Source organism: Barbatula barbatula (genome assembly GCF_947034865.1).
Source record: "Barbatula barbatula genome assembly, chromosome: 8".
Classification (NCBI taxonomy): domain Eukaryota; kingdom Metazoa; phylum Chordata; class Actinopteri; order Cypriniformes; family Nemacheilidae; genus Barbatula; species Barbatula barbatula.
This window is the reverse complement of record NC_136771.1, coordinates 13,656,590-13,670,444: the sequence shown is the minus strand read 5'-3', so window position 1 is coordinate 13,670,444 and position 13,855 is coordinate 13,656,590. Positions and strand designations below refer to the sequence as shown.

At 40.8% G+C, this 13,855-nt stretch overlaps 1 protein-coding gene across 1 annotated transcript in view; it reads right to left on the bottom strand.

The window, feature by feature from the left end:
* itga6b (integrin, alpha 6b) overlaps positions 1–13,855 on the bottom strand; it is a 52,011-nt gene that overhangs the window by 16,538 nt on the left and 21,618 nt on the right. The window contains exons 4-7 of the mRNA XM_079463092.1: positions 11,633–11,894; positions 11,203–11,334; positions 10,109–10,322; positions 9,678–9,871 (exon numbers count right to left, since the gene is read on the bottom strand). Coding sequence (XP_079319218.1) covers positions 9,678–9,871; positions 10,109–10,322; positions 11,203–11,334; positions 11,633–11,894 — 802 coding nt within the window. The remainder of the gene's footprint in view (positions 1–9,677; positions 9,872–10,108; positions 10,323–11,202; positions 11,335–11,632; positions 11,895–13,855) is intronic.

Genomic DNA, 13,855 nt, shown 5'->3' with positions numbered 1-13,855 from the left:
AATTCATGAATTAAAACACATTTACAAGGTAGTAATAAACACTGCAGCAGTGAAAGTCTGAGAAGGCAGCTACTGACTATATCAAAACAGAATCAACTGAATTTAATATGAATTAATATAGGTTTACAATACAATCCAAAGATAATATGTACACTTTCTTACTTTAAAATGCTTTAGTTTGCTTTTTTATGCAAATATAGTTAAATTAATTTAAAGGTTACCTTTAATATTAATTATCAATTCATATAATAATTATATGAATGTGTTCTAAATTATAATTAAAATTAATGTAAATATACAATACAAATAAAAACTTAGAAGTAAAATAGTTGAAAAGTTTTTTAAAGCGAGAGACACGAAGGGGGTGACTTCACTGCGTCAGATACACGTCGCGTTCTCACAGCTGATTGGTCCAGTTTGTTTTGCGATCTCTAACCCAGAATAAAACTTGTTGCGGAGCAGGTAAGCCGCGTGGCCTTAGTTTTTGTTCTATTTAAAGTTTGACAAAACAGGATATTGCCATACAAGACCCATGAACTAACATGCTCCAAAACTAACATTTACTAATATACAAGGCAAGAAATTGTAATACAAACGGAATAAATTAATATACAAGCTATAATACAATGTAAACTAAAATATATAAATACAAAGATACACAGGAGAATCATTCTGCAATTTATACAACAGTTTAAGAGCACAGGGAATAAAGGAGAGTTCATGTTGTTTAGTCTTACTCCTGGATACAGCTGTAACCCTGTGGTATATGATGGTAATCGGAACTTGTATCAAAAGGGAAGTGGATGTTAACAAAATGAAGAAATGTTTGTTTTGCAATAATATATTGTGAAGTTTTTTATGTATACTGTACGTTTAAGAGATTTTTTTTCATGTATAAAGTTGGGTTGAAATGTACTTTTGAAAAACGTAGCTGACATCAAGTAGGTTGCTACTCTGAAGTGTATTGGCAAAAATCAGAGATGGTGACCTGCTGGGGAGCTGTGACCAGGCCCCAGACATGACAGAGGAACTAGCAGGGAGATCTGCTTCATTGGCCCCATGGGGGGGGGGGGGGTGAGCGGGTCTGCTAACTTACCTGCCTTAAGTCTTCGCTGCCGAATGCACTGTCGCGTGGAGAGTACATAGGGCTGCGGAAATGGCATGTCGTAACGTTGAATTGAGGCTGTTGCATGCTGTGGGCACCCAGGGAGAAGGAAGCTCTCCTGGTTACCAAGTGGGCGCCAGGCCCTGAGAAGGGCCCGGCTTAATGTGGGACGTGGCAAGGACCATCCCAGTGCAGCTCGACAGCGATAGCATGGCTGTAGCTGCACCCAATGTCCTGGGTCTCCCAAGATGGCTCCTGCCAGGGCCGCTTCCCGGGCTTCTGGCAGGGAGTTTATGCCCTCTGTCCAAGGGGGCCACCTGAGGAGGGGGCACCGGATCCGTGGGTGGAGGTACGGGGGAGCGGGGTGCAGACACGTGATGCAGACACTGTCTAGGACCTTGATACCCTGACGAGGGCCGGTTCGCAGCCGGGAGGCTTATGGCCTTTGTCTGCTACTTCGCTGAAAACTCGAAAGTCTTCAGCGGTGTCACCAAACAGCCCACGCTGTGCGACGGGTGCATCAAGAAAGTGGACGATCTCGACGCCTCGCATCTGTGCAGGATTGAGCAAAAAGGTGTCTCTCTTGGACCACAAGAGTGGACATCGTCAGACCCACCGTCACTTGGGTCCTGTTTTCCCTCGTCTCACTACTCCAACACCTTAGCCTTGTGGATCTGCAGGATGGCCATGGCGTGAAGGATGGAGGCAGCTGACCCACCGCAGTGTAAGCCCTCGACATCAGATGGCGAGGACAAACAAGCTTCGGAAGGGAGCCTTGGTCGGTGGTTCCAGGTGGCATGTCTGTGGACTTGTGCCACGAGAGCACGCTCTACCTGTGGTACCGACATAGCCCTTAGCTGAGGGAAGTAAGGCTGACCGAGCTTGTCTGCCGCAAACATGCCGAAGGGGGCGTTCCTGGTTTTCGTGAGCTCTTTATGCACTGCGGGAAACTGGCACAGAGGCGGAAGGCGGTTCCAGGTACCAACACTCCGGCCATCTTACGCTGTAAGAGAATTTGCTCTTTTAGAAATATGCTCTGAAGACACTTCTGACCAGCTACTGAAACGCCCAGGGGAATCGCAAACGCCAGGACGAGTTCCGCTGTTCTGCGTCGTAGATCCAGTAGCAAGAATGGCAGATTGCTCAGCATAAGCGTTGCAGGTTCCCAAGAACAAAAAGGTGAATGAATGGGCACGCCATCTTCCCTTTTATACCCGTATGTACGGGGCAGAGTCGGCGTGCTGTCTGGAACATTAGTATTTAACCATGTCTCTGAAACAGCGACAACTGCTGAGTTATTAATTGATGCTACACTGTACAGCTCATCACATTTGCAGCGGGGGTGATTGGGGAGCCCTCCCCAGAAGGCTCGCGGCTGGACCTGGAGATGCATGAGGAGGTCAAAAAATGCCGTTCGTGGCACGTTCCCGTCTGACGGCTTCAGGAGCTGTTTCTTACGACTTACAATGGTGTGGGTTAAACTGCCTCCATTAGGTTAAAAATGCTATGGCGACCCATTGGGTCATAAGTCAAGTGTTAAGATCTGGTTGATGGGAAGACCGACCCGGTTAAGCACCGCCACCGACCTCGCGCCCAGTGCGACCAAGGTCATGGCAGGTGCTTTGGGTCGGACGACCTCCACGATAGTGGTTCAAGGGAGACATCTGTGGCTTAACCTTGCGAAGTGATGCATTTTCAGAATCTCCAGAAATTACCAGAAATGATCATGGTGACGAAAACTCAAAAACAATCCACCTTCTTGAGCCCGAACACTCAGAGTATGCTCAAACTAAACGCAAACTTACCTGGGTAAAAACCCGAACCGGCTTTGTGATTCAGGCCACTTGTATTCTGATGAGCAAACTTATATGACACCAAAATTCATGGGCATAACATTGTTTTGAAAAGTAGTTGGGACAGAGATGACAAAAACAATACTTTAATAAATTCTTTCTGTAATAACTTTCTGTTGGGAATATTTATCATATACAGTATGTGGACGGCCGTCCATTGGCAACACTCCGCTTTTCGACTCCAGTTCTCACAGTATGTGGTTCCCAAACTGTCATTTGGGGAAGGTCTGTTGCGGTGCACTACACTTCAAAACTGTTTTTTTATTTCTATGACTAAAAATGTCACTTGTTCATCGTTTTCAACTTCTGTAAGTGGTAGAATATCGACAAGCTGAAAACGTTTCACACCTCGTTAACACCTATATTGTATTTAACATTGTCCACTTGTGATCCGATCGACCAATAATCAGGTGTAAGTTACAGAGGCCCTGACGGGACATGGGCACTTAAGGGGCAAATAAGATTTAAACTGGGGCCAGTGCCACTCTGGCCCCACCCCTAGATCTGCCAGTGGTCAAATCAAAAGCTGTTTTATTGACAGGTATGGACTTTTCGTTTAATTATTTATTTATGAATTAAGCATGTTAATGGTCTTGAGTTGATTCTGGGGCATTTGCATTTAGAAGCTGTTGCTGTGAACCCACATCATGCGGTTCAGGGAGAACCCCCTCCCTTTTTTTGTTGCTCATCAGTGTGTTTTTTTTCTCAGAAAAAGATTTTTCCATGTTGATTTGGCCACTCTTAATGTCCCTGGGATAATTCTGATGAATTTGTTGTTTTTAAAATCTATCTATGGTCTGTTTTGCTTGCATGGAGATCTCCCTGAACTGCACGATGTGGGTTCACAGCAACAGCTTCCAAATGCAAACACCACATGTAGAATCAACTCCAGACAAATTATTTAACTAAAAGCCTATACCTGTCGATAAAACAAATTTAGATTTAACAGTCCAATTGTTTTTTGTACCTTGAAGAAGCGAATGCTCACCCAGACCTGCCTGAAAAATCTTGTGTAACCACACCCCGGCGAATCTACGTCAGTTCGTTACACGATTTGACTAAGATCGGCCAAATCTAAACGCAAGTAAGGTGGGCGGTCTTGTAAATCTCATTGAACGATGTGTGTTTCGTTGTGAAAAAAAATCCTCCTTGTGTGCCCTGCCAAAAGACCATACAACAAAAAACGGATGGTTACATTTTATTTATAAAAGTACAATCCAAATGTTCAGGTTTGTGCAGAGCATTTCACCAACAATTGCTTCATGAATCTGGGAGAGATCAATTACTTTTAACCAATCCTTTACATCCTGCTCGAGTAACACAAGTTGTATCGGCTTGATCTTCATTTTCCGGATCAGATTCGGGCTCGAATTGATAAGGAAGGATCGATGCCATTTTATCACCTGTCAGTAGTTTTAGAACCTGATGTTTCGAATATGGTAAGAGGCGTTACATTTCTGTACAGTTTTCGACCAATCACTATGCACTAGTGAACTGGCCAATCATAGCACACCTAGCTTTTCAGAGCGATGAGCTTTGTAAAAAATTAGCACGTTTCAGAGAGGCGTAGCAAAGAGGAGATACAAACATGCACAGTATGTGGAAAATACAGCTTTTTTAAACCTTAAATCGTGTATACACATTGTATTACATCTAAAGCAAACCATAATATTCGAAAAATTACCCCTTTAAAGAGCTGTCATTTCTAAACCCCTCAGCTAATCTGGATGTGAATACACTCAAAATATTCCCACAGAGTTATTATAGAAAGAATTTTCGAAGTATTGTTTGTCATCTCTGCCCCACCACTTTTCAAAAGTTACGCCACTGAATTTTGATGTCATATAAGTTTGCTAATCATAATACAAGATAACATGACGGGTCAAAAACAATGATAACTACAATTATTTTATTTTTTGTGGCAGGGTCAGTGAAAATGTTGGCAGAGTAAGTAATAAAACAGTACCTTGAATACATTTTGGTACACAGCTAAAATAACAAAAAATGTGCCTCTGTCTAAATATTTATGGACCTATTTGTATGTTCAATGTCCATCCATCCATTTTCTTCCGCTTTATCCGGGGCCGGGTCGCGGGGCAGCAGTCTAAGTAGAGATGCCCAGACATCCCTCACCCTAGACACTTACTCTAGCTCTTCGGGGGGTCACCGAGGCGTTCCCAGGCCAGCCGGGAGACATAGTCCCACCAGCGTGTCCTAGGTCTTCCCCGGGGTCTCCTCCCGGTTGGACGGGCCCGGAACACCTTCCGGGGAAGGCGTCCAGGAGGCATCCGGAACAGATGCCCAAGCCACCTCAGCTGACCCCTCTCGATGTGGAGGAGCAGTGGCTCTACTCAGAGCTCCTCCCGGGTGACCGAGCTTCTCACCCTATCTCTAAGGGATCGCCCAGCCACCCTGCGGAGGAAGCTCATTTCGGCCGCCTGTATCCAGGATCTTGTCCTTTCGGTCATGACCCAAAGCTCATGGCCATAGGTGAGAGTAGGAAGGTAGATTGACCGGTAAATTGAGAGCTTCGCCTTGCAGCTCAGCTCTTTCTTCACCACGACAGACCGGTACATCAACCGCATTACTGCAGAAGCTGCACCGATCCGTCAGTCAATCTCCCGTTCCATCCTTCCATCACTCGTGAACAAGACCCCAAGATACTTAAACTCCTCCACTTGAGGCAGGAACTTTTCACCAACCTGAAGTGGGCAAGCCACCCTTTTCCGACTGAGGACCATGGCCTCGGATTTGGAGGTACTGATTTTCATTCCAGCCGCTTCACACTCGGCTGTAAACCGTCCCAGTGCATGCTGAAGGTCCTGGCATGAAGGGGCCAACACAACAACATCATCCGCAAATAGCAGAGACGAAATCGTGTGGTCCCCAAACCTGACACCCTCTGGCCCCTGGCTGCGCCTAGAAATTCTGTCCATAAAAATTACGAACAGAACCGGTGACAAAGGGCAGCCCTGCCGGAGTCCGACATTCACTGGGAACAAGTCCGACTTACTGCCAGCAATGCGAACCAAGCTCCTGCTTCGGTCGTACAGGGATCTGACAGCCCTTAGCAAAGGACCATCGACCCCATACTCCCTGAAGCACCCTCCACAGGATGCCGCGAGGGACACAGTCGAATGCCTTCTCCAAATCCACAAAACACATGTGGATAGGTTGGGCAAACTCCCATGAACCCTCCAGCACTCTGTAGAGGGTGTAGAGCTGGTCCAGCGTTCCACGGCCCGGACGAAAACCACACTGTTCCTCATGTATGTGGTGATGGTAGTGTGATGGTCTGGGGCTGGTGGTATGATGATCGTTTTATGAAATGCTGTTCGCTACCTAGTTTTGTGAATCTGCAACGAAGTTGTCGCAGTTTGCAAAGAATATAATATTTGATGGCACCACAAATCATGGCACCTTCAAAACAAAAGGGAAGCTGAATTTGCTTTGTTTACAGTTCACGTGTTGATGCTAATGCGTTATAAGCAAACGTTTCAATGATTCACTGTTAGCTGTTAGTTTTTTCATAACCATCATTTCACGAGTCTAGCGATTGACAGAGTCCTTAGAATGTCTTTCAGAGCTTTTAAAATTAAAAGCTCTCAATTTATTTCAAAATAAAACATTGCTACAAAAACATTCTCTATTTTGAAGGCAACTTCACTAAAGATACAGCTGCAGGCAAAATAATTGTAATTTAACAGGTCGGGCAGTAATCAGACCTTGGTGTGGCTAATACAATTGAACTGAATTACTCAATTATTCACAGTTCATTCATGATTTAACAGTTACTTTTTCACATAGGGCCAGGTAGGTTTGGATGAAATCATCATTAAAAATAGCATTTTGTATTTACTCAGGTTATCTTTGTCTAATATTATAATTTTTTGATTATCATTACTATGCTCCTGGCCTACAAGACCAACACCGGGTCCGCACCATCGTATCTCCACTCGCTAATGCAGACCTATGTTCCTGCCAGATCACTGCGGTCTGCAAAGGAACAACGATTAGTGGTACCATCCCAAAAAGGAAAAAAGTCACTCTCCCGTACCTTCTCTGGATCTGTTCCATATTGGTGGAATGATCTACCTGCTGCTTCAAGATCAGCAGACTCGGTTGGCATCTTTAAAAAACACATCTCTTCCGTCAACACGTCGCCGATTGATTTATCCAAATTTTTTTCCCTTTCCTTCTTAAAAAAATAAAGTAAAAAAAATATATATATACACTAACCTCACTATTCTTAGCTTTGTATACTGTGCTAGGCTTTAATGGACTAGTTTTGATGCACTTATGTATTTTGTTGCCTATGTTGTTATAATTGCTTCCAATGTTTCCTCATCTGTAAGTCGCTTTGGATAAAAGCGTCTGCCAAATGACTAAATGTAAATGTAAGATATAAAACATTGGATGACTTGTAATTTCCTTCTTTTAAATTCTAATGAAACTGAAATATTACTTATCCGACTAAAAGACATGTAAGCCAAATATTTACTGTAATGCATTACTTAGTCGTTCAATAAACTGCATCATCAATAAACAAACTACAGTTAGTTCAGAATGCAGCTGCCAGAGTTCTAACCAGGTCCAGAAAATACGATCACATAACCCCAATGTTATCAACCCTTCACTGGCTACCCATTAAGTATCGTATTGACTTTAAAGTTCTTTTAATCACTTATAAAGCCTTAAAGGGTTTAGCCCCTAACTACATAACAGAGCTTCTATCCCACTACAACCCGTCACGCTCTCGAAGATCTCAAAATGCAGGACTTTTGATAATACCCAGAATAACTAAATCCACCAAAGGGGGTCGAGCTTTCTCATACTAAGCACCTAAACTCTGGAATAGACTTCACGGTACTATTCGAGGGTCAGACAATTTAAATCCAGATTAAAGACATGGTGTCTTTAAATATAAACATGATGTTTATATACCAACCTTAGTGTTTATTTATGTTTTTATAGCATTATGTGCAATATGCTGGTTGGTTACAAAATCTAAATGCTAAAATACTTTTCTTAAACTTTGTTTTAAAAAAACGAACTTTCTCGTTATAATACCCATCTCCCATCCGGACCGACGCCGGTTCGAGGCCCGCACAGAACAGGGCGATTAGAACCGGTTACACTGGCAGAATTTTCCTTTTATTTGTTTTCATATTACATTTTATATATAGCTTATATTTAGCTTAATCTCGTTGGGCTATAGCAAGCTTGTGTTCTTGTGCCTCTTCATTGTTCCACATTTACCAATAAAAAATATAAATAAAATGTTTGTTTTAAAATTAACGTCTTTGTCATTTGCAAAAGGCAACAATATATGCTACAGAATAATAACCAAATATAGAGAGATTATCTAGGCCTATTTGGCACTAAATAAAGGAAGGCATAACAAATTACGCTATGTAGCTACTTAAACACCGTAAGGAAATTTCTTTCACCGTAATAAACCCTATTTTAACCACAAAAAAATATGCACAAAACATTACATTGCCGTATATATGTCATGTGTCTTCACTGGATGTATTTTCCAGGATCTCTGTGTGAAAAGCGCTTTAGTCTTATACAGGTTGATATTAGTTTTTTTCTCTCTGAAGTCTAATCCACCAATCATATTCTCGAGAAGTTTGCACCTTGTTGTGAACCCTCTGTAGTTTTCCTTATCTTGTGTTTATTATTTATTCATATACATATTTACCTCTTGGAGAGTGTTCCTTATTTGTCTGGACAAATTATCTTAACGTAATTCAATATATACCTTTCTTATTATACATGTCATGATCATTATTCAATCAAACACTGCAGTCTTGAATGTCAGATGTTCTTTAAGATACAACAGACAGTGTCTTGCTTGTGTTGTTTAAAAACACGAGCTAAATGGCTTGTACGAGGGCTGGTTGCATTTTGCAATGCGTCTGAATGCATTGCTAAACGGGGAAAAGGACAAAACTGTTTAGAAATACGCAAACAGGGAAATGTTTCTGTGCATTTATGTCATTTAATTTGCAGGTTTTGAATGAAACTATTTTTAAATGAGTTACAATAGGATTTAAACATTCATTGATAAGTGGAGATACTTTGGACAGCAAGAAATAAAAGCTTGCTCCTTAGTGTTGTTAAAATGACACAATGGTTTTACAGTGTGTTTTGCAGATTGTTTTCATGATGGTTTTACAATTTTATAATTAATATGATTATAATGATTTTGGGTCAACAAGGTAGGCCCCCCAGGTTTTATGTGAACGAGCAGAATGGTTTTTACATATTTTTGTAAAACAGTGTACAAGACCCAATACTCAAAAGTCATGTGAATATAGGTTAAGTATGTGCTTTATGATTTTATTTCAGTGACTTAAAAATGTATGTCTTACTAACGCGAGAAAAAAATTCTGAAGGTCGTCAAAACACCCTCAGAGCCCAGAGGGTTAATCTGCTTTATCATTTCCCTTGTATCATAATTCTGTCACGTGTTATGATCTCTTGCCCATTTTGTGGACTTGCGTTTCTGGATCACTGATTCTACCTTGGTTGCGGTTTCCCCGTTATGAACAACTGCCTGTTTTGTTCCTTTTGGATTTCTTAATGGATTCTAACTTAATTCAGGACATACATAATTTGCAGCTGAAAACAACTATGTTCAAAAGTGGTTATATGCACTTGTGCACATTTCTGTTTCTACTGCATTGAAATGTTTCACATCTGTTTCTTACCATGATACCCATCCAGATTCACATCGCCCATGTTTTCCACGGCCAAACCAAACATGGAATAGGCGGCTCCATCATATCTTGTTGGTGTTATTTTGTCCCAAGCCCCTTCCTTATTAATGTATACGTAGACAGCCCCGCCAATATCTCCATCTTTAATGAAGTACTGAGGTGCTCCAACTACAATATCTTGCCACCTGTTCAATAATTAGAGCAGAATTATTATAAATGTATAACCACTACAACAATGTACTGACCAGAGCATGTGATATTTGATACCTGGCCAGCATTTGTCACTAATACATATGTATATTATAACACTGTAAGAACATTATAATGAGTATAAAACATGCTTAATAAAACAATATATGGCTTTATAAATGTTGCTGTTGTTATAAAGCTTTATAATATTGCTACTGAAAAGTGGATCTTACCCATCTGCATTGATGTCAAGTACTGTAAGGTCATAACCAAATGAAGAGGCAAGACCCTCTCCCTCTAGGATGTACTCCGTTGACAACATTGATGACTTATCTGCTTCCTTTTTTAGGAGCACAACTGATCCACTGTGATTGGCTCTTGGAGCCCCAGCTACAATAGTCAACTGACCTTTTTTAGTCAGCATGTTTCCAGAGTCCAAAGAGAAACCTACAACAGACAAAACTAATCAGAGAGCTAATTTGCGAACCAAAATAATATGTAAATTGATTGCCCAGTCAGTGGAAATCAGGCTGAAGTCTTAAAATCGAATTACTTTATGAGAAATTAACATAGAAATTTGATTCCAATAATGTATTATCACTATGATGTCAAACTTTGGCATGGACTTCATCAATATTGAATGTATAAAAGTTATATGTTCACATTAATGTTCTTTACATTTTGTAGAAGTCACAAAAAATACTTTGGTTGGCTTTTCATAAGCAGGGTCATATTTAATGATTAAAGTCATAAACAATGCATTATAATTCATGGAGACATTCTGAAATGACTTGATTTGGCTCGGCCCCACTATAATGTTAAAACAGTTGACCCATGTTAATGAACCTAAACTAATAAATGAAGTGACTGGCAACAGAGCTACACCATTTACATTTTCATTCACATAAGGACAAAATGTACATTCTTGATAACAGCACATTTACAATATGACAGACGTTTGCATTCAGAAAAACCCTCAATCCCATAAACAGCTTGTGGCTGCTACACAACACACGTTATTCTTGGTACCCTGAAGGGAGGGTTAATGACACACCAACTGATCAGGGTGGTTACTTGACATGCTACCCATTAACATGCACATCTACAATTCCACAAACAAGGATTTGCACTAAATAAAACACAAAGCTATAAATAGACATATAATATATGTCCCTTGCATACTACTATTTCTTTGTATCCACACAAAAACACTGGAAAGTATCACATATCTCCCCCACCAGCCAACAAGAGTCACAAAGTCACATGAAGTCCCAAGGTAACAGGTTTTTGGATAACATGGATGATGAATGGAATGTGATGGACTCACCTAAATAGCTGCTGGCAGGAACAGGCACCAGATCTGGGTCAAGTCGGCTCTCGTCTCCAACCTCATAGGGGCCATCGTCATATATTCCCCTTTCCCACAGAGAGCTGTTTTTCTGCTCCACCCGTACAACTCCTGACATATACCAAGTAAATGAAGGGGGAAATATTTGTGTGAAGGGTTGAAAGAAACAAAGGATTGAAAAAAATGATTATGTGGAAAGTAAAAAAGGAGTGGGTAAAACAGAATCAATGTCAGATGAATTTAAACAATTTTTGACTGTAGCCGTTTTTGTGGCCAGCCACAAATAAATACACCATCTAATTTGTGGCTGGATTTTCACTAAACATTAAATATTTTAATAGAGCAGCCAGAACAGGTACAAACTACACTTCTATACATTGCAAAAACAAGATCTATACTCTAACAATACCTTTCCAGTTGTAAGCTCCTGGTGCCCCAAACACCAGATAGTGGTAGTCCTTTGTGAATGTGGCAGACAGACCCTGCTGACACGAACCAAAAAACTCATGTCCTCTGTTCCTACCATGACAGAACTTCCAGTCACCTCCATCTTCTTCTGAGCCTTCGTTAATTTTCAAGTCTTGACTTAATACATAGCAACGACCTACGATGTCACGCAGTTCTTGATGTGTACCCACAAATAAGCGTTGCTGGTAGCGATGTGCACAGACCTAAAGACATATTACTAAGTGTTAAATGTAATTCTAGGTAACAAAATCAATTTGAAGCAGTTTAAAATGATAAGGGATCATTCTTTTTTTAAACTTGAAGTAGCAATTATTTAAATTATGTCTGTTATATTGCACCTACTTAATATTATTACTAATATTAATTATTTCTTATTATTACTACTTAAATTTATACTGAATGCTCATTTGCACTAATTGACCACTCTCATAACTGCATTAACTCATCCACTGCACTGTAACTTCAATAACTGCATTAACTACTGCACTGTAACCTTATTAACTGCATTTACTCATCTTCTGGACCGCAATTTATTAGCTGCATTAACTCACCTATTGCGATGCAACTTTAATAGCTAATCTATAATTTATGCACACTTAAGTCACATGCACTATTGTTTAGTCTAAATTATTATCTGTTCATAGCCACCTGTACATTAATGTTCATAGTATATAGTCATCTGTATATATTCATAGTACATAACTACTGTAATATTTTCATAGTCCATGCCCACTGTATAATATTTTCCTAATATTGTATTCTGTATTTATTCACTGTATATCCTGCACAAGTGCTAATTGCACTTCTGGTTAGACCTTAACTACATTTCGTTACACTGTACTTGTATATGTGTAATGACAATAAAGTTGAGTCGAATCTAATCTTATTGCAGTTTATTACATCTAGTGGCTGACCCCCGGCAGTAAAAGGGCAGAACTTTCTTAGAGAATTTTCTTACAAACAGAGGTCTGGACAATATGTTTTTTGAAGATAAATAAAAAAAATGTAATCAATTTAGCCCAGTTGGATATACTGTATGAAAGATATGATATTTTATCAGGCCATTAATGTCATATTTTGATGTATGTATAGCAGGTTATATGCAGGAATCATAGAGATGAATTTACCACCTCCAAAATGTTTTTACTACGAAGACGACATCAAGCAGCAGCCCTTTTTTTGGGGGGTGGGGGGGTATGCAAAGCACCACTTACTACTTACTATAAGGGTGTGTTCACACCAGGGGTCTCCAACCTTTTTGTAAGCGAGGGCTACCAAAATATCTAAAATCCTCTAGAGGGTTACTTGTTGATAACAAACTTTAAACATGTGATGCCTTATTTTTACGCTCGAGGAACCAAATTCCGATTTCTTTCAGATATTTTTGCACTTGAATATATTAAAGCTTATAACACCTGCTAATAATAAACTTTAATGACGATGTAGCACTTGGCTGATCGTTATAGTCACAGATTTGTCAAATGTCTTGAGTATTATTGGTGAGCACTGTGTTTAGCAGGCACCTTACAGAGTTCATGCGGGCTACCAGGTGCCCACGGGCACCACGTTGGAGACCACTGGTTCACACCAAGTGCGAATGAAGCGTTAAGCGCAAGTGATTTACATGTTAAGTCAATGCAAAGACGCGATGACCTACTTGCGGTGCGATTCGCACGAATAAGGCGGCAAAAATTGAGCGTCTGTAATTAAGCGAATTTCACGCACGAATGATGCGTGTAAATTCAAAATGTTCAAGTATGCCCCCTTAAAATGTGGAGCAATGCGGAATCAAAGTATGTACGTGTGGTGAGGAAGGCGGGACGAGAGCCGTGACACGGGGCCGGTGGCGTGAGTAATAAGTGCAAGCAGCTGTGTGCGCAGCGGTCCCACATCTTATCACAGAGGAGATTGGGAGCTTAAAAGGACGATCGGCAGGACTGTTGACGAGAGAGGACCGGGCCCGAACATGTGTTTAGTTTGTGTATGTTTTATGGCCGGCAGTCGACCGTGAGGTGGCTGCCGGTCTTTACTCCCATGTTTGTTTATTTGATTTAATTAAAGTTTTGGTGTTTGAATGTTCGGCGGTTCCCGCCTCCTTCCTTCCCTTCTAACGAACTTTATTACACTGGTGCCGAAACCCGGGAGGAAGGAGGGACATGCTGTC